Here is a 20,893-nt window from a genome sequence, read left to right on the forward strand (position 1 = left end):
CTTTCTTTACTAATCCGTGGTCAAATTAAGAATTATAAAGCTAAATCTTTTAATTGTATGTGGTGTACTGCCTGTTATTCCGTGGTACTTATTTGTGACAGGGTAACGAATCATGCAGAATCCCCACAAACAGAGGATTTTGGGGTGGGCTGGCGCCTCTGTCTCACACGTTTGGTGGAGCCAGAGATTGTCTTCCCGAGACGTACGCGGCCAATTGAGCCAGAGTGTTTCATATTTATATAGATGAAAAGAAAATGATCAAAATGCATTCCACTGCAGTTGCTACAAATGGATTAACATAATAATGATGGGCTATCAAACTTGTGGTAAATCTTTGTCTGGAATTTTTTTTAAAAACCTGCAAATGCTGGAGAAAAAATATTCGGTTTTAAGCAGCATCCATACATGCCTTATAATCATTGGATCAGTGATGACACCTAGGCTATCACACATTGATGAAGCTACATTTTCTGAATGAGGGTATAAAAATGGAGATTTCTGTATCATGAGTGTATGGACCATTAAGATGAAGGGGCCTTCTCTACCATGTGACACACAAAATTATTACTCTGCTTGTCTTTTGCTCCATTGAAAGTGGCAGCATGTTGAACAGAGAAAGTAGTGATGTAAATAAATTCCTTGACTGGACAGGCACCAAAACAGGTTTCCCATAATATTGAGCAAATGCTTTGGAAAACCATTGGATCTATCAGAGCACAATAAATCAGGAGAGTGGTGAAATTAATACATTGGTAGAGCAGTGTCACAGCAGGATAACTTGAAGTTTATTATTGAGAATCAAGCTCCTGATAATGTGGTAAAACCTGGCATCTCCTAATTGGGTAGGAGATAGGAGAAGTGGGCGTTTGCTGAACTTGGATAGTCAGGTGGTAAAGGGGCAAGCACGTAACAAAAGATAAAACCAAAATTGTTGCCAGAGTTGATAGACAAATATATATTGTGGTGCCTCTTGCTTGACTGTTCACCTGTAATTTAAATACTGAAGCCATGCAGTAGATCTTGACAATTGGATAATAAATTATCAAAAACTTGACAGTAAGTTTTCAGGGAAGGGATGGGATGGAAGGAATTAGCTGTTCATAAATTTCCAGTAACTACTCCTCCTCTTTTTCCTTTCCCCTCTTTCCCTATTACCCCCCTTCACTCTCTTCCTCCCCCCATTTCACCCTCTTTACCTACTGTCTCCCTCCCCCCAGTGGATATTCACAGTAGAAAATTAATTTATGTTGATGCATATTTTTCACATAACACTATCAGCAAATCAAATTAATGCCAAAGACTTAATTTTATATTTAATTAAAAACTTAAGACCAATACAAAATATAATGAAAGTTGAGACATACTGCCGCACAGACTGCAGTAAGGTCCATCAATCAAAATAAATCAATTTTTTCAAAGAATAGTGTGATGAAAATGTGTTTCATTTTCTTAACTTATTTGTGATGGAAGCATGCAACACCAAAGATAGAGGGTTCTCATGGCATTCAAACAAAAAGTTTCTCAGTGACTTTCCTTCTTCTCTAGGTCCCACATTCCTTCCATTGCTGCAGGAGTTGTTGGCGGGCTCCTTGGTTTGGTCATGTTGGCTTTGTTGATTGGAGTATTTCTGCGGAGAAGGCACGTCCGAAAGAAGAGGGCTTTGCGACGTTTGCTGCAGGAACGGGAGGTAAACATGTAGAAACATGTCTTTTTTTAAGGGGAAAAATCAATGGTTTTCCTCAGATGTTTGATAGTAAAGGCTTGATTTAAGTTTCATTCTAAATCGATCAGGCAGGTTTCATATAAAGTAGTATGGAAGGAGTTCATTTGGAGCCTTCTACTGGTCCTCTGTGATTTAGATGAGGGAGCTGGATTAGGTTAGTGCTAGAACTGAAGGGAAATAAACATGTCTCTCCATCTGAGGATCTAGATTTGTGGATCCTAGATCATCCAAAGGAACTTTGTATTTTATTTCCTCTCCTCACAAGATTGGCTTTCAGAATTTTTACAGGAGGTTGGTGTAGGGTTATTCACCCAAAGAGGAAATTGCACCTTGGCAAATTGTGAGTTTTTATTTTGGCAAGGTTGTGATTTGTTTTTCCAAAAGTCCATTGCTGGCTTTTCCAAATAGATAACAAATAAATGGATTCATTTTTTATTAAACACAAATTACTCTTCTTGCTTGTCGTGATTATTCTGAAAAAAAAGAAATATGCTGATTTGGAAATGGTATAATTTAGGGATGTTGAGATGTCTTGTGCACATTGACCAAAATGACGGAGTCTGGCTATTACTTGATGGTAATTTTGTATCCCATTTTACAGCCAATGAAGAAGAATACGAAATATATTATCTGCAAGCAAACTTGAGAGATCAGTGGGTTCTTTACAGTCTAGACTGCATATTCTAAAGTCTCTGTACTTAACTGTCAGAGCCTCTATCTCTCCCATCACCACTACAGGAAATAAATAAATAGATGATCTTATATTAAAGGAATAAGGTGGTTTTGTTGTTCTTGCAGCTGGTTCAGCCTCTAACACCCAGTGGAGCTGCTCCAAATCAAGCCCTTCTGCGGATCCTTAAAGAGACAGAATTCAAGAAAATCAAAGTGCTTGGCTCTGGAGCATTTGGCACTGTATACAAGGTAATTTACCTCTTAGGCACAGTGCACCATTCAAAGAATTCATGTTGGTAGCTGAGCTCGAATCTTGCGTCTGTTGTAAAGCATGGTTAACTTTTACTGCAATCGGAGAAGCAGAGTAATTGAACATGTGTTATTAATCTTCATAATAGGCTGACATGGCAGGAAGTAAATTCCAGTTAGACCACCCGTATCAAGCAGCTCTGTACTGTCTAACATAATAAAGCGTAACTAAAGAGCTTTAGTTGGGGTGGTGGTGAAAGAAGGTTGTGTTATTTGAAAATATGAGTGAAAAGATATGTTTGAGGACATGCTTAAGAGCAAAGGGTGAAGTAACAAGGTGAGATTTGGTAAGATAGTTTGACATCAACTAGATTGAAAGTTCTGCTACCAAGTGAACTGAATGGAGAAATGGAGAGTTGCAAGAGGGCATGGCCGGTGGGTTGTAATGATCTAGGACCAAAGAGATTCCAGTGATAAGGTGGGGTGTGATTGTGCCAGCATTTATAAAATGGAACAATTAATTCTAATTTGCCCTTTTGAAATCAGTGCTGGTTGATATGGAAAGACATGCTGGGATGCCAATCTAGCAACAAACTTTGACATGTTGGAGGAGTTGGGGAGGACAGAAGCAAGATATCTAGGAAGCTGAGTCCTATAGGGTAATGTCAGAAGCCTTTAAGACAATTTCTTTTGTGGATGAAAGGAAAGTGAATCATGATTTGAAAGAGCAGAAAGAGCACAGAGTAAGATAACAAGAATCAAAAGCAAAGTACTTTGAGTATTCAAAACCTGAAATACAAACCGAATGCTAGAAATATTCAATGTTTCTGTGGGAGAGAAGTAGACTAGGGCCCAGTCTTGGGAACTACCAGAGTTCTGCTTTATAAAAAAGGTATAACAACCAGATTTTTTGTTTGTAGGCAGTGAGGAAAAGATGTTTTAAATAATTCAGGGAAGTGATATGTTGGAAAACAGTCACTCCACAAAGCAACATATAAAATGCTGAAGGACCTCAGTTAATCAGGCAACATCTGTGGAGGGAAATGGGCTATCAACATTTTGGGTCTCCTGTTGTAATTTTGTGGTTACTGCAGATTTCCAGCATCTGTAGTCTCTGTCTCTACAAGTCAAATCAGTTATAATAAGTTTTGTTATAGAGAGCAGTGTGTGTATCATTCTGAGGTTGGGTAAGAAAGGGGGAGGTCAAATTCATTCTTCTGGCACTAACGAAGGCTGGATGGAGTGGAAATAACTGCTCTGCTGAGGATCAAGATTGAGGTACAACAAGTAACTGATGCGTATAGAGAAACGGTAGTGTAGAGATAATCAAGATCTAATATAGAATACTTAAAGTTACAATAAAAGAAATACTGTTTCAACTGATGAAAGAAGATATTAAGACTGATAGAATGATGTGCTTTGTGTGCTTTGATGCAGTAATGAGGTAAAATCTTTGGAATCCCTCAAAAAAATATTGGGATGTTGTAATGAGTTTGTGAGAAGGCCCTTAGGGTGGATCAGATTGAATGTCTTGATACGGTCTCCTTTACAATTCGGTATGATGTAACCAGATTTCAGAATATTATTCAAATCCCACCGTTAACTTGTAAAACAATGCCTCAAGGCTATTGAGATATAATTTGATGTAGTGGAGAAGGTAGCAATAAATTTACAGGGACAATCTACTCATTAATCTCTTGGCGTGTATCATTTTCTGTTGGTATGCATACAGAGGTCATTGAACCTACAAAATTTTCAGTCCATTTATTTTAATTGATGAAAGATCCTTTGAAGTCTGCTGACCTCTAGTGCCTGAATTCCTATGCAATATCGCTGTTTGAAGTTCCTTTAGCACTCGGAATGACGTTATTTGTACCTTTTAGCAATGCAAAATAGACATAAGTTTTGAAACTTGAATGTTATTTTGACTGCTTTTGTTTCTGAAAAGGAAATTAACTAAAATGAAGAGCTATTTTAACAGATGAAAGATAGGTTAAAATAGGAACAGAAATAAGGCATTTGTTACCTTAAGCCTGCTCTACCTTCAATAATTCCATCACTGACAATAGGACCAAATGCCATTTTCCTGCCCTTTCCCCATCTCTCATGATTCCTAATGATCTGGAAGTCTTCAACATCTGCTTTGAATAATCTAAACCTGCTTAGTCCCATGACCAATAAATGCAAACTTGTTTTATTTTTGTGAGGTAGTGCATATTTGATAAATTCAATCAAAATGTCAGAATGAGTAGAGATATTTTGCTTTAATTTAAGTGTCATTTCCTCCACAGGGCTTGTGGAATCCAGAGGGGGAAAATGTCAAAATCCCTGTTGCTATCAAAGTATTGAGAGAAGCAACCTCACCAAAAGCTAATAAAGAAATCCTCGATGTAAGCTGAGATTGTGATTGTTTGTATGACTGCAGTTTATCATAAGTTGTTATATTTTCACTGAGATTTGTTTATTCTATTCGAATCAGTATGAAATCTACAATAGAAATTCACTACTATCAGTTAAGTGCAGACTGTTTAAATTGCTCCTCCCTGTATACAACACACTACATTGTGGCAACCCAATTTATGTGCCTTACTATTCCTTTCTTTTGTATGCTCATTTGGTGTTTTTCTCCATTTGCTTATATTTTCAAGATGAAATATGCCATTACCAGTAGAATTATGAGGTTTTAACTACAGTTGCTATCCAAATGCAAATTTGACTGAAGTGTTGATTTAAGGTAACCTGTGTAATGTATTTAATATTTTGGTAATATTTGAATAATATTGTAAATATATTTGATTAAGCATTCTTTGTTGCTTGCATAATTCATTATGGGTTACATGTAAGAAGTATGTGAATGGCATATGTCATTTAGCCACCACACTTTGAGCACCTCACTGAAGAATAGCTAGGTAGACAAGTTACCCAGGCTCCTCGGTTTCTCTTTTGACTAATTTGTGGAGTTAAAAAACCTAACAGTAGCGATGAAGTAGTTGTAAAATGAACCCAAGATGACTACATATCTGTAGAAGTGCAGCACATTTTTAGTCGAAAGGTGAAAAAGACGTTCGAGTTTTTAAAAAATGGCATAAAGTGGATAAAATGCACAGGTTCATAAACAGTGAGTACCAGGTGATATTAATGATAGGAAACAGAAATGGCTGGTAACGTTGTAAAGATAAATATGTTCATTTACACAACAGATAATTGATGAAATGTTCTGAATGAATTGAGTAGTATTTTGAAGCAAATGAAATGGCCAATAAAAAGTGAGTGCCAATGTTACTGAGTGCAATAGGTAGAGAAGCATGCAGTTTGCTTGGAAGTTTAACTGCTCCAATTAGACCAGCGAGAATGAGCTTTGATGATATCATGAACATAATGCAGGAAGATTTAGAACTGAAACCATTGCTGATTGCAAAATGCTTTAGTTATAAGCAGAAACAAAAGGAAGGCAAGTCCATTTAACTTGTGTGGCTGAATCGAAGAAATTGTCTGAGAATTTTCTGTTCGGTGATGGGTTTAATGCTACACTCAGAGATTGTTTAGTTTGTGGAATCTTACAAGAAATGATTCAAAAATAGCTCCTAACTGAACCACAACTCATATTTAAAAGAGTGGTTGAAATCACTGGATCAAAGCAGTCAGAGAAGCAACTGAGTTGCAGTCAGGAATGAAAGTGAGCGTGAACAAAATTGCAACATCTGATCCGAAACCTGTCTGGATGAACAAATTGTGTCACCATTGTGGCCGGGGCTCATGTACACCAGACCAATGCAGGTTTAAAGGTGAAGCTTGCAGAAAATGGAACAAAACAGGGCACATATAAAGAGCATGTCGGGTAGATAAAAATAAATGGACTACACAGGGAAGAGAAAAAGATAAAAAGTCAAGTTGCAGTTTCAAAAAGAGCACTAATCTGGATGCTGTTGATGAAAAATCTGATAAAAGATGAAAGCAATACAGGACACTGTAGCCTTGAGATTTACATTGTGAAAATTGATGAGACGAGCAATATAGCTTACACCAGAAGTGAATGGAAAATTAATTAGAATCAAATTAGACACTAGGTCGGCTGTTTCATTCATTCTAAAATGAATTTGAATGGCATTTCAAAGATACCAAATTGAAGCCTACAGATATCCAGCTAAGAACTTACACTGGAGAAAAGATGACCCCTATGGAAGTGACATTTGCAACTGTGATGTACAACAACAAACAAGCCATGCTAGGCATGTATATCATAAAATAAAAGGCCAGCATTGTGGGGCTGTGATTGGCCAAGACAGCGACAGCTTGATTGAAGACCCAGCGACAGCTTGATTGAAGACCCAGCCACCATTTTCTTGCTACATCCCCTACAATAGGGTCAACTGAAAGCAAATTAAGAAAGGTACTGGATGATGCCACAGAAGCATTCAGGCCTGGCAATGGAAAACTCAAACATATCAAGAGTAAAACAGTGTTAATTTGAAAATGCCACACACAAGTTTTACAAAGCTCATCCTTTTCCATATACCATCCGTGATAAAGTAGCCAATAAGCTAGATCACATGGTGCCTGAAAGAATTCTTTCCAAGGTTGCGTAGAGCTCATGGGCAACACCAGTGATCTCAGTAGCCAAGGAGGATGGGTTTGTCACAATCTGCGGTGGTTTTAAGGTCACCATTAATCCTGTACTGAATGTCGATCGATACCCTCTACCAGAATGGAGAATATCTTTACAAACCTTTCTGGAGGGAAGAGTCCAAAGTGTTTCTCACCATAAACACTTACAAAGGGCTTCATCACTATAATAGTCATATTTTTGCAGTAGCATCTGCACCTGCACTCTGGCAGAAAGCCATAGACCAGGTGGCCCAAACACTCAGTGGTACTTGGATGACATCATTGTTGCCGGTGAACATCTCCAAAATCTCAGGATGGTGTTAAATAGATTGGAAGATATGGGCTCTGAGCACGATGCAATAAGTGTGAATTCTTTACACTTACTGTGGTCACAGTATTGATGCACAAGGATTACACATATGCTGAGAAAATTCAAGCAGTCATGGACGCCCCAAGGCAAAAGGACATGACACAGTTATGTGGGGATTGAGAGTTGTTGTAATACTGAAGCTGGGAGCTAAAATGTTGGAGGAGCTAGTATGTTCAAAATGAAAGTGTTGGCTTGAAGCATTGTATAAATCAACCAATCAAGTAGCTTGCCATGCACTGCTCTGGATGCCAGCACCTCTAAAAGAAGCCAAGAGCAGCACCTCTCCATCTCTGAGTACGGCCTACATTGCCCTGGCAGAGGATTCATGTATATTTTGCCAGTCCATTCATGGGCACAAATTTCTCGGTAGTAGGATGCAGTTACTAAGTGGCCAATACTGTTCCCAGTAGTCTCCACTACAGCCTCGCACATTGTTGATGTGTTGAGAAACCTCTTCTCATGGACTGGTGTTCCAGAACACTTAGTCGGTGACAGTAGACCTCTATTTGTGGTGGAACAGTTTGTCATTCCTGAAAATAAATGTAATAAGACATATTACATCTGCACCATAGCACTCAGCTGCAAATGGCTTGATGAAACGTTTGCTCCATGGTCTAAAAAATTACTATGAGCACTGTTAGCAGAACACACTACACTAGCACTGAATCAGAAGCTCGCCAATTTCCTCCTTGCATATCACAATGCAGCACACTGCACAACCAGCAACTCAGCAGCTAACCTGTTCCTGGGTCATTCCTTGCTTTCATGCTTGGATCTCCTCAAACCCAGTCTCAGAAAGAGTATGCAGGACAAACAGCTGAGACAAATTGAGGGCTTCTCAAACAAAGGGGTTCAGTGTTTCACTCCTGGACGAACGGCTCTGGCAAGAGATTACAGCGATGATCCAAAGTGACTACTTTGGAAAGATTAAGGACAGAACTAGACCACTCTCCTACACAGTGGAGATTGCTTTTGATGTCATCTGGAGATGACACATTAATCAATTGATGAGAGCAGAAAGGTGACCAGAGCTATCAGAAGCACCTCCTGCAGTCTCAAAGTCAAATCTTACATCCACCACGGGGGAGGATCCAGAACCTGAGATTATTTCACAGCCACAAGCCTCTCCTGCCGAGCAAGGAGACTCCCCCAATCCCCACCTCCCCGGTCAGGAAAGCCATTATCCCACAATAGTAAGAAATTCTCCCAAGCAATTATGTCTTTAAGCCTGAATTGAACAATTTAAGATTTGCTATGTTGTGGATGCCTATACAGTAGTTGTATTTCTAGTATACTATGATATAAGATGACAAGAGAGCAATACCTTACATATTTGAGTTGAGATACATTCTATATTAAGTTGGAGGCAGGGAGGAGTGTAGTTAAGATTTCAGTGATATTTAAGTAAAATTATATATGTGGGTTTATATTGATTAAACTTGTTTACTTAATTCATTGAGTTATATGTAAGAAGTACGTGAATGGCATACGTCATTACACCACTATGTTATATATAAGCACCGCACAAAAGAAAAACTAAGTAGGCAAGTTATCCTGAGCTCCTGTGTTTTTCTTTCAATTACTTTCTGAAGTTACAAAACACACGTGGATATTAGTATACTTCAAAACAGGCAAGTACTCACTAGTAAATCCTGTAGTTGTTTTCACTCATCTGAATGTTACTTGCTGTATCTTGCCCTTTTATATATACAGCTGAAACTAGAACAGTTCCTCGCATAGATTTTTTGCTAGACTAAGCAATCTTTTGATATATGCTCTTTAGATTTGTAAACTGCAGCAGATCCCAAAAAAGAATGGATAATAATACAAGATTTTAAATGTGCAAATTTTAAAGATGACAGACCCAAAGCAGACCAGTGCCCTGCCAGACCACAATCCCCCATGGACTTCCAAGTTGTTGCACCCCTAATCTCTATCAAACCAGTGCACCCGATTGGGAACCTTCGCTGACTAGGCCTCTTTTCAATTAAACGCTGAATTCCCCCAGTAACCAGCTCAAACCCACTGGTGTCCCCTTCCCACTCTCACTCCATGCATTGCCATGAAGTATGGCAATTAAGATATCCTGCTTTGTCAATGAAAGGTGATTGCACTTTGCAGCAAAGTCCCTTCAATTTGGGGATCAAGACATGGGACAGGGGAGAGAGCTGCTAGTTAGAGTGAAAGAAGAGCAGTGGTGAGAAAGTGCAAACTGGTTATGAAGAAGAGAACCAGCAGCAAGTTGAGTGAAAATCTCACTTCTCTTTCACTCATTCACTTGCAACTCATCTAGCTCGAGCAGGGCAATAGAAACATGGGCATGTGCAAGGATCCACAGTTTAGTACAAGGATCAGAGGTTATAGAACACTAAGAAGCTGCAGCGAAAAAGAAGCTAACGAAGGGATTGGAACACAATGGAAGTTTAAATTAAGAATTGAATTTACTTTACTATTGTGACATATACCAAGATAACAGTGGGAAACTTGTCTTGCATTCTGTTCATACGATCAAGTCATTACATAGTGTGCTGAGGTAGAACGCAGTGAAAAAATAACAACGCAGAATAAAGTGTGTAGCTACCGGACAAAGGCCAATGCAGGTAAACAGCAAGATGCAAGATTGTAACGATATAGATTGTGAGGCCCAGAGTTAGTGGTACCTGCTTTCAGGCTTGTCTATCTTTGGCACAGTGGGAAAGGAAGAACAGAAAATGCCCAGAGTGGGTGGAGAATTTGATTGTTAGCTGCTTTACTGAGGCACTGAAGAATATAGATAATCTTTGGCGGGAAGGTTGATTTCTATGTTGTGCTAAGCTGTTTCTGCAGCTTCTTGTGGTCATGTGCAGACCAGTTGCCATACCAAGATGTGATGGATCCAGACAGGATGCTTTCTCCGGTGCACTGATTAAAAATTGATAAGAGTTTATAGTGAATTTCCTCAGTCTCCTGAGGAAGTAGCGGCGTTAGTGAGCTTTCTTGACCGTGGTGTGTACGTATTTGGAGCAGGACAGGTGATTGGTGATGTTCACTGCTTGGAAGTTGACACTCTCAACCTCAACATCATTGATCTAGGCAGAGCACCCCCACCCCTCCACTTCCAGGCGTTCCTGGTCAATGACCAGCTTTTTAGTTTTGCTGACATTGAGGGAAAGTTTGCTGTCATGACACTGTGTTATGAAGCTCTCTATGTCCTTCCTGTATTCCAACTCATTATTTGAAATATGGCCTACAATGATGGCATCATCTGTAAACTTGCAGTTGGATATAGAGCAGAAACTGGCTACGCAATCAATGGCATTCAAGGAATACAGTGGGGCAGGGAGTAGAGATCAAGGAACACAAAAATTATCATAGCAGAGGCATTGCAGCCTATCCTCACTGATTGTAGTCTGTTGGTCAGGAAATCAAAGAAAATTATTCCATGTTATTGAAGTAATGCACTTTCCATTTTGTCATTCCAGTATATTGGTATTATTAATACTGATACAAATCACCATTTGGGTTGCACAATTAATGATGATGCTTTTTCAATCACTCAACACATAAAAACATGACACATCCAGTTCTTTTGCTGCTGTAAGTGTATGTTTCTGAAGGATTGGGTTTTCCCTACATAACTCTTTTTGGCTTCACCTGTAAGCATTGGTTACTTTTCCTATGATGCTAGATGAGTGTTTGATAACATAGGCCAAGTACTTATTAGATTTGATGTTCATCAGCAATCAAACGGAAGAAATCCTTTCCATTTTATTTAGGCAGGCAAACCTAAACCATGAGAATCCATTTACAGAGTGTTACTGTTTGAATCTTAGAGAGCATGTGTCCTACAGTCCTTTAGCATGTAAAGGCATTTTCTTGGTTAACCATTGGTCAAGGAGGGAGCTGCTGTTCAGCGAGGGAGTTGGAAAGACAGGGTACTCTAATTACTGTGATATTATGACTTTTCAACATGTTCTGTGCCATTGTTGTCCTATTGTAATATTTCAAAATTTGTTTTTGATTCACAGCTATGTTCCCTAATGTTTTGCCAGTGACTGATTACAATTATGTACAATTATGGCTTTAAAAAAAGATGCGAACCTTTTGAGTTGCAGAGGCCAATAAGAACCATGTTTCTAAAGGCCTTCGATAATAAATTATAATTCTATTAGTGCTTGAAATCAATGCTGACATTTTAAAAAGTACAAGGATTTCAGTTCTGCTAGAGGTAATTGTTGCAAGATCACTCGCCAACAGAAGGAACAATTTATCTGAGATGATGAGTCCAAGGCTCAGAGCAGTTATTAATAATTTTAGTGCAAAGAAATACATTATCATAAGACAGAGCCATTCTTATAATCTTCACATACCTGATAATGGTTTTTCCAAAAATTCATACCACAGTACAAATCCCAGGAGAGCATCTAGAAATGTCAGGCATAATTCAACAAGGTCATTGTGCACTTGTAAGTGATTGCAGGATAAGCAAAAATGAACAAAGAATGATGGCCTGAAAGCAGTGTTTGAGGGGAAAAAAACACAAAAGATTAATTGAAGGTGGTAATCGGAGTTTAATGGCACATTAATCAAAGTTTATGCACTTGAAAATAGTTTAGAAAATCTATTAATTTGAAGAAAGCATGAAGTATTTAACTTCTTCACAAATTGTAGTAAAATGAAGCACATCTTAGGAAAGAGGGTGAGTCAATAGTTTAATTCCTGGCCCAATTACTTTACCAATGCAATTAACTGAATTTCATGCAGATATTAAGTTTTCAATTATTTTGTGAGCAGCCTTCCATGCTGAAAAGACTGGTCACTGTATATATTTCCTTGTTGAACGATATTTTAACCTTCAGGTTATTTTGTATAGATAGTATTATAGTTCAGTCAAATCCTGATTTTATGAATGTTGAACAGGAACAAAAACTCCATTCTCATTGTTTGATCTATGAGAGCTGAAACTCCCAATATCCCATAGTTGCAATGTTACAGTGCCTTCAATGTTCCATAGCCTAAGATGCTGTATGTCAAATTTATATCAAGCCCCAAATGCCTGTTGAGACCACAAGGCTATGTTTTAATGAGAGTTTTGAGAGAGAGACGGGGACAGAGAGAGGTATTGAGGTTTGGGAGTGAATTACACAGTTTTAGCTTAAAACAGTAATGGAAGATCAAAATTGGGATTACAGAAGTAGAGGGTTCTGGATTTCAGCAAATGGTGTTGTTGGTAGAGGTTACAGGGAGAGGCAAATGAGAGCTTGTGCAAGGTTTTGAAAAGCAGGACGTGCGTTTTAAAATGTGGATGTTTCAGTATCTGGGAGTAGTGGGTGAGCAAAACGTAGGGCACATAATTTTACGGGCTAGCCTTCCATTTTTTTCTCCATATGAACTTGGAGTTCTTAAAATGTAGTGTTTTGAATGAGTTCAAGTTTCCGGAGAGTGGAGGATGGTTGAATGGGTCAATGTGTGCATAAAGTTGCCAAATGTTAATGTTTTCAGCAGCAGGTGTAGAGGGGAATGGGACAAGTTTGATGATACAAGGTGATAGAGGAAACTTGGTAATAATGTAGTTGTATAGTTGGAAACTCATCTCTGTCTCTAGTACACAGCCTAACTTGTGAATGTAAGGATTAACAGAGATACTGGAAAGTTAAGACCAGCAATTTTTGAATGGCTTTGTTTAGGTCACAACATGTAGATGATATATATTAACAAAGATACGCTTAAAAGGAACCTTGTGTATCCATATAACCTGCTGGCTACAGAAGACTTGGGTATCATTCTTCATGTGCTTTTTCTTTACAGGAAGCATATGTGATGGCCAGTGTTGACCATCCCCATGTTTGTCGGTTATTGGGAATCTGTCTCACTTCAACCGTGCAACTTGTCACACAGCTGATGCCCTTTGGTTGTCTGTTGGACTACATACGGGAAAACAAAGAAAATATTGGCTCCCAGTATCTTCTCAACTGGTGTGTGCAGATAGCAAAGGTATGTATGCAATCAGATTGCTGGCAACAAAATAGTATTTGAAAATTTCTGCACAAACCTGCACGAGTCAGTTGTGACACTAGAGGAATTTAATGATCTCAGTAAAGGGATGTGTTGAACTTAAGTGTGTGGTCCAGAATTTTGAAGTGCAATAAAAATTAAATTAATGGAAACATATTGAATAGGTTAATGTATTGTTCTGGTGTGTCATTAATTCCCACATTTATTTATAGAAAGGTCTTGTACTGGGACAAGATTGAAAGAGTAGTAGGAGAGAAAAAGGAGTATATTAATAATAATGATTAGCTGAAGGCTGGGGCACTGGAAATAAATAAATAGTCATGCAGCTTTAAAGTCTTGGAAAGAAATAGGTCGGATTGTGAGGAATGGTGATTTAATCTAAATAAAGCCATGAACTGAAGCACCGATAAATCCAAGTCATTTATATCTTTCCCTAAGTCAGTCAAGTCAAGTTTATTGTCATTTAATTATATACATGTATACTGCAAACAAGACACTATTTCTCCAGACCAAGGTGTAAAGCACAGTAGTAAACATAACACACAATAACTTAGGGAAGTAAGAATTTAATCTACAAATGAATTGCATATAGATGAACAAAAAAAAGTGCATAAATTAAATATTGTAGGGTACAAGTTATCCGGTGACACTTCGAATGCGATGTGCAGGGAGCTCAGAAGCCTAATAACCTGAGGCAAGAAGCTGTTTCCCATCCTGGCCTTTCTTGTCTTTATGCTTTGGAGTCTCCTGTCTGATGGTAGAACATCAAAGGGGATGCTAGATGGATGGGATCCTCACTAACACTAAGGGCCCTACCTTTGCAGCACTCTGGATAAATGTCCTCAATGAAGACCTCTACGATCAGCCATTCCCACAGTCTTTTGTAGGGACTTGAGGACCTTTGCTCTGCTGCTCCCATACCAGATGAAGATACAATTTGTCAGGACACTCTCAATAATACTCCTGTAAAATTCAGATAAGATGGAAGGGTGGGGGAGCCTCGCTTGTCTCAATCTCCTCAGGAATTGGAGGTGCTGCTTTCCCGGGAGTGATATTGAGGGACCAAGTTAGGTCGTCTGTGATGTGAACTTCCAGGAACATGGTGCACTTAACTCTCTCTAAGGAGGAAGCACATATACACAGAGGGGGTGATTCATCTTCACCTTCCTAAAGTCCACAATAATTTCCTTGGTCTTCTCCACATTAAGACAGGTTTAAGGAAACTAATACTGTGCTAAGTACTCCTGATGTGGCCTCAACAATGTCTGATATACATGTACCTCTGTGTATTTGTATTTCCATTTCTTTAGTAATAACATTAAATTAGTTTTCCTAGCTCTTTGCTGCTTACTAGTTTTTTTGTGAATTACACACAGAACTATTTAGATGGTTCATTTTTTTCCCTGCCAGGTTATCTGCTGCCATGTTTCATTTGTCAGATCTTCGTCCACTCACTTAAACATGTCTATATCTCTCTGTTCTTTTGGTTTAAGATGGCTCTGGTGAAGCACAGTGATGCCTTACTGGCAGCAAACAAAACTACTATCTTCTTTATTAAACAGACCTTTTCTGAAAATCAGAAACGAGTAACTTCCCTTTGGAGCTGAGCCTGTGAACTGCCTGTAAAATCTGGTATTTTTGTGGTGTGAACTGAAGTCTGAAAGGTGCATGACAGCTGCAGCATGGCGTGTATGGGCTGAATCAAAGCGATGGGGCCCAGCCTGACAGTGAGGAATGATTCAATATTTGGCCATTGCTGGAGCGCACTTTGGGCCAATTTGAAGCATCAGGTCCAAGACAAGACAGACTCAAGATAGCCGTGCCCAGGCAAAGAAAAAGACAATCTTTGACTCATTTAAGCACCAGAATGACAGGATTGGGTACAGGCGGAATGGAGGCAGTAGGGCCTGGGCCCGACAGTGTATCAAAGCAGCAGAGAGCAGGTCTGTGAGCGAGGAACAAGCTGAGGTTTGGCCAATTTAGGCTCCGGGCTAGATTGAAAAAGGCAGGGTTTTGGAACCAGAGACAAGGACTGAACCAGTGTTCAGCTCACATTTCAGCAAGGTTTACTCGTCTCTGCACTGAACTGAGGCTGTGGCCTGCAACTAATGGGCTCCTGGACTGCCTGCAGTGATGACTGGCTTTGTGGCTATGAACTTTAAAACAGAATGTCATTTGCTTGCTTATTGTTTGCATGATTTTTTCTTTCTTTTGCACGCTGGGTGTTTGACAGTCTTTTTAATGGGTTCTATTCGGTTTCTTTTGTGGTTGCCTGTAAGGAGATGATTCTCAAGGTTGTATATAGTACACATACTTTGATAATAAATGTACTTTGAACTATTATGTCCTCCTTACTACTTCATTTGCTTGCTGGACATCAATGTTAATATTTTCAGGTTTTGTGACAAGGAATTCAACCCTGTTTAAGGACCAGCATTTAATTGTTTCTTTCAGTTTATTCCACCCGCCTGAATGAATAGTCCATCAACTACCTTTTTATGCACTCCTCTAACCTGCTGGCCTCTTTTTGTCTTGCCCCAGCTTACTTTTCCACTAATTTGGAATCTTCAACAAATCCAAATGTTCGGGTTGGTTCCTTCCTGTGTTTTTAGTATATTTATTTATCTATTGAGATTCAATGCAGAATAGGGGCTTTCGGCCCTTCGAGCTGAGTCACCCAGCCATCCCACAACTTCACCCTAGCCAATTTACAAAGGCCAGTTAACCTACCAACTGGTACATCTTTGGACTGTGAGAGGAAACCAGAGTACCGGGAGGAAACCCACGCAGTCATGATGAGAATGTGCTTACAGGCAGCGGCAGAAATTGAACCCAGGTCACTGGTACTGTAAGGCGTTGCACTACCATGCCACCCAGTGGATTGTAAGCAGCTGTGGACTCAGGACTGACCCTTTTACCCTACTGATACTTGACTGCAACGTGAAAATCACCCACTCAGCTCCCACTCCTTGCTTTCTGCTTCCATCAATCTTCCATTTTCATATATTAAAGTTATAAATTCTTTCATTAACAAGCTATTGCGTGGCTTTCTGTTTGGAAAGAACAGATTTACTCAAATCTACCATATTTACTCAAATAAGCTTATCAAACACAATTTCCCTTTCATAAAATCATGTTGATTCTACTTAATCACATTGAGATTTTCTGTTTCCTATTCCTGTATAATCAATTCAGAAGTTCCTAGCAACAGATATCATACTAATTAGATGGCAATTTCCTAATTTTCTCATTCCCTCCTCCTTTATGAATAGTAGTGTTAATTTTGCTATTTTCCAAATGTGCCAGTAAATGCTATTTTCCAAATCTGCCATCTTCTCTCAGGAGGAGAAGATGGCAGCGCGCGTGGCCACGTCGGTGGTGATGTCTGTTATCTGTCAAGTAGGGGACCGTGCACAATTCTGATTTGATGGAGACGGACGTGAGAGTACGGAGGAACATCTGGAAAACTTCTGAAATGCCCGCTTCGCTGCCGTTGCTACTGTGTGGTAACCGGAATCTCCGGAGCAGAAGGCCCCGAAATCCTCGGCTTTGCTTATTTCAGCGGCTGGGGCGAGGTCGAAGGTGCTCGGGATGCTATATCGGAGAGGCTGGTCGGAAGCTCGAAGTTTTTGGATGGATGGACTCAGTGTCAGCTGTGGTCCGCTGCTTCCAAGGCATCGGCAAGTTGATGGTGCCTGGAGGTTTATGGCAGGGAGTTTCTCCCTTTTGCCGCCTGCTATCGGGGACTTGGGAGCTGATGGACTCGGGGACTTTTGAGACTTTATTTACTGTGCCCATTGTCTGCTCTTCATCAAATTATGGTATTGCTTTGCACTGCTGTAACTATATGTTATAATTATGTGGTTCTGTCAGTGTTAGTCTTTGGTTTGTCCTGTTTTCTGTGATATCACTCCGGAGAAACATTGTATCATTTCTTAACGCATGTATGCATTTCTAAATGACAATAAAAGAGGACTGAGTGTTCTCATAATCTAAATGTCGGGAACTTGCATGCGTCATTTCCACAGCAACCTTTCCTGGGACTGTTGGGTAGAGACCATCAGTCTAGGGGATTTATCAGTCTTTACTTGACAGTGGGCCAGCTGGTACTGCAGTGGCATCAGCACCAAAATTCAAGGTGAATGGTCCTGGGTTTGAATCTGGCTGGCTTCGCGCACAGTTTCCATTCGTGCTGAGTTGAGTGTCGTGCCAGCAACTCAGCCTTGTTAAAAAGTAAACGAGTGCGAAGGAAATGGCAAAAAATGCACCACAAGGCGCGAGAAGGAACAACTACTACTTGACATTGGGTGGTCATGTCATACATGTCCTTGTCTAATGCTTGCTTAGGAGTCTAAGCAGAAGGACCATAGGAATAAGCCTAGGATAATGTTGCCCTCTTAAATAAAGGAAGTATAAATGAGCAAAATAATAGTTTAAAAAAATCTACATGAGAAATTAATGGGGTTAATGGAGCAAAAATGGAGAATAATTTAAATTACTTAATGCTATTTGGAGTCAGTTATAAACACTAAAATGTATTATTTTCTAACACAGGGAATGAGCTACTTAGAGGAGCGGCGGTTAGTACACCGGGACTTGGCGGCTCGAAATGTTCTGGTAAAGACACCTCAGCACATAAAGATTACAGACTTTGGACTTGCCAGACTTCTGGATGTGGATGAAAAAGAATACCATGAGGATGGTGGCAAAGTAAGAGCTTTGTTCTGTACATCACGAGTTCAAATTGTGCACAGATGTTAATGAATGATTGATGATCACAGAGGCAACGTATTCAGCTGTAAAAAGATACAGCCACAATGCATGTTGGTAGTGGAATCGTTTAGGATTAGTAGGTGATTATTAATCATCTGCATCTGACTCAAAGCTTTGGAATGGATCAGGATTTCTTGGAAAAGGAACAGAATAGGTAGCAGAATTCCAGTTGTAATTTAATATTGTAGGTTAAAAGAAGTGCAAAAGTAAGTGGATTTTTACAGCTCTGCTAATCAAAAGTGTCATATCATTACCTCTTTAAAAAAACAAAGAACTGGAGCCAATTTAATATTTATGTAAGCAGCTTTTCAGTATTGCATTTTTAATGGTTAAACACAATTAATCTTGCAAGCAGGCTCTCTGACCTGGATCTTCAATGAAGACAAAATCGCACCTCGGCTGAATACATGTGCACCTTTCATATTCTGTATGCTTCTTGAGCTATCTTGTTAATGTCTAATGTTAAATGATTACCCTGGCCGTCTTAAGCTTGTGAACAAGTTAATCTGATGTTTTTAGTTTCTGGAAGCAAAGATATTTTATACTTTAATCATTTAAATTATTGAGGATAACTGTACTTATGAGCATGTGTGTGATAGGTGAGTAAGTTAAAAGGAGAAGTTAGATATTCAGTAACAGGCAAGCAAGTATTCAAATCACCACTTGTCTGTGGCTTTTTCTGTAAGGCTTGTAGGAGCAAACTGAAAGGTCACATGGAATTGGTGTTTGAAATACAGGCGATTTATTGAAAACTGGAGTGCACCAGGAGACCAGTCAAAGCTGGTCAACCTGAGCATGAATTTGTAGAGCTTTTACATTCTCATTTGATGAGATTACCAGTAAAACTAGATTTTCATAACAGAATGGTGGTTACAGCAAGACTTAATTAACAGACTGGGTCCTGATTACAGAGTAAGATTGTCCTCAGGTGTAACAGTAAATCCAGTTTTCCATGACAACAGTGGATGCGCAGTACAACATAATGAATGAAACTTCTGAACCTTTGATGTCTCCACTTCTGGGTTTTGTCTCCAGTTCCCTGTTTGTACAATCCACATCCCTATTTACTAGCTACTAGCCCACACTGTTCTTACCCCTACAACCATACTCCACATGTAATTTACCAATTGGTATTAAAAGGATTTTACGGTTGTATAATAGAACATAGAACAGTACAGCACAGAGCAGGTTTTTCAGCCACATAACCCTCTATTTTCCTTTCATCCATGTGCCTACCCAAGAGTCTCTTAAATACCGTTAATGTATTTTGCCTCTACCACCACCCCTGGTAGCATGTTTCAATGTGGCCACCACGTTCGAAAAAGAAATTAACTTCTGACGTCCCCCTATACTTCCCTCCAATTGTCCTCGCATATTAGCCATTGCTGCCATGGGAAAATGGTACTGGCTGTCTATTCTGCCTCTGGCTGGTTCATTGTCTTATACATCTCTTAGCAAGTCACCTCTCATCCTCCTTCATCCAAAGAGAAAAGCCCCAGCTTGCTCATAAAACAGGCTGTTCTCATAAGACATGCTCTCTAATCCAGGCAATCTCCTCTGCACCCTCTTGAAAGCTTCCACATCTTTCCTCTAATTATTTAGATAGGGTAATGAAGAAAGTATATGGCATGCTTGCCCTCATACAAGTAGGTCAGTGTAAAGAATATAAAATTTATGATGTTGTTTTGCAACTTTACAAAGCGCTAGTTGGACCACACGTGGAGTGTCGTCTGCAGCTCTGCTAACCGCACTGTGGGAAGGTGATGGTTGTGCTACAGCGAGTGTGGTAGAGGTTCTCCAGGATGATGCCTGGGCTGAAGGATTTTACTTGCAAGGAGAGATTGGCTGCACTTATTGTCTCTAGAGCACAAGAGGCTAAATTACACCCTCTGGACCTATGTAATATTATCAGAGGCACAGGTGGGGTGGATAATCAAAATCTCTTTCCCAGGGCATAGGTTTAAGGTGAGAGGAAGGTTGATATCTGTAATTCCCTGCCAGAGATGATGAGATCATTATATTTAAGAGATATTTACACAGGCACGTAAATAGGCAGGCCGTAGAAGGGTAAGGACCTAACGCAGGCAAATAGGATTAGTGTCAATGAGCTAAAGAGTTTGTATCGACAGACAAGCCAAAGGAGCCCTTTCTGTGTGGCAACTCTGATTCTATGATAAGCAAAAATCTTTTCTTTTGCAGTAAAGCATCGAACTGTTTTTCTCTTTCCTGTAGTTACCTATCAAATGGATGGCATTGGAATCGATCCTTCATAGGACATTTACCCATCAGAGTGATATCTGGAGTTATGGTAAGTCATTATATATGGTAAGTTCTTGAGAGGTATTCCTGCCCCCTCCACCACTGGCCCCTGTTCCACACTTCTTTCAACCATGACACTCGTGCCTACTCCCCCTCAACCACATCACCAAAGCTAGTTCCTGATTATTTACAGTAGTGCTAGAAAGTTCTGTGGAATTTCCCCTATTTCTGCATAAATATGACCTAAA

The 20,893-nt window shown here is 39.6% G+C and overlaps 1 protein-coding gene across 3 annotated transcripts in view; it reads left to right on the top strand.

Moving 5' to 3' along the window:
- Positions 1-20,893, top strand: part of egfra (epidermal growth factor receptor a (erythroblastic leukemia viral (v-erb-b) oncogene homolog, avian)) — a 288,862-nt gene that overhangs the window by 244,024 nt on the left and 23,945 nt on the right. For all 3 annotated transcript variants that reach the window (XM_072253612.1, XM_072253613.1, XM_072253614.1), the window contains 6 exons: positions 1,546-1,687; positions 2,522-2,644; positions 4,936-5,034; positions 13,407-13,592; positions 18,168-18,323; positions 20,619-20,694. In XM_072253612.1, the coding sequence (XP_072109713.1) occupies positions 1,546-1,687; positions 2,522-2,644; positions 4,936-5,034; positions 13,407-13,592; positions 18,168-18,323; positions 20,619-20,694 (782 nt within the window). The remainder of the gene's footprint in view (positions 1-1,545; positions 1,688-2,521; positions 2,645-4,935; positions 5,035-13,406; positions 13,593-18,167; positions 18,324-20,618; positions 20,695-20,893) is intronic.

The sequence above is a fragment of the Mobula birostris genome, chromosome 3 (genome assembly GCF_030028105.1).
Source record: "Mobula birostris isolate sMobBir1 chromosome 3, sMobBir1.hap1, whole genome shotgun sequence".
NCBI classification, from domain to species: domain Eukaryota; kingdom Metazoa; phylum Chordata; class Chondrichthyes; order Myliobatiformes; family Myliobatidae; genus Mobula; species Mobula birostris.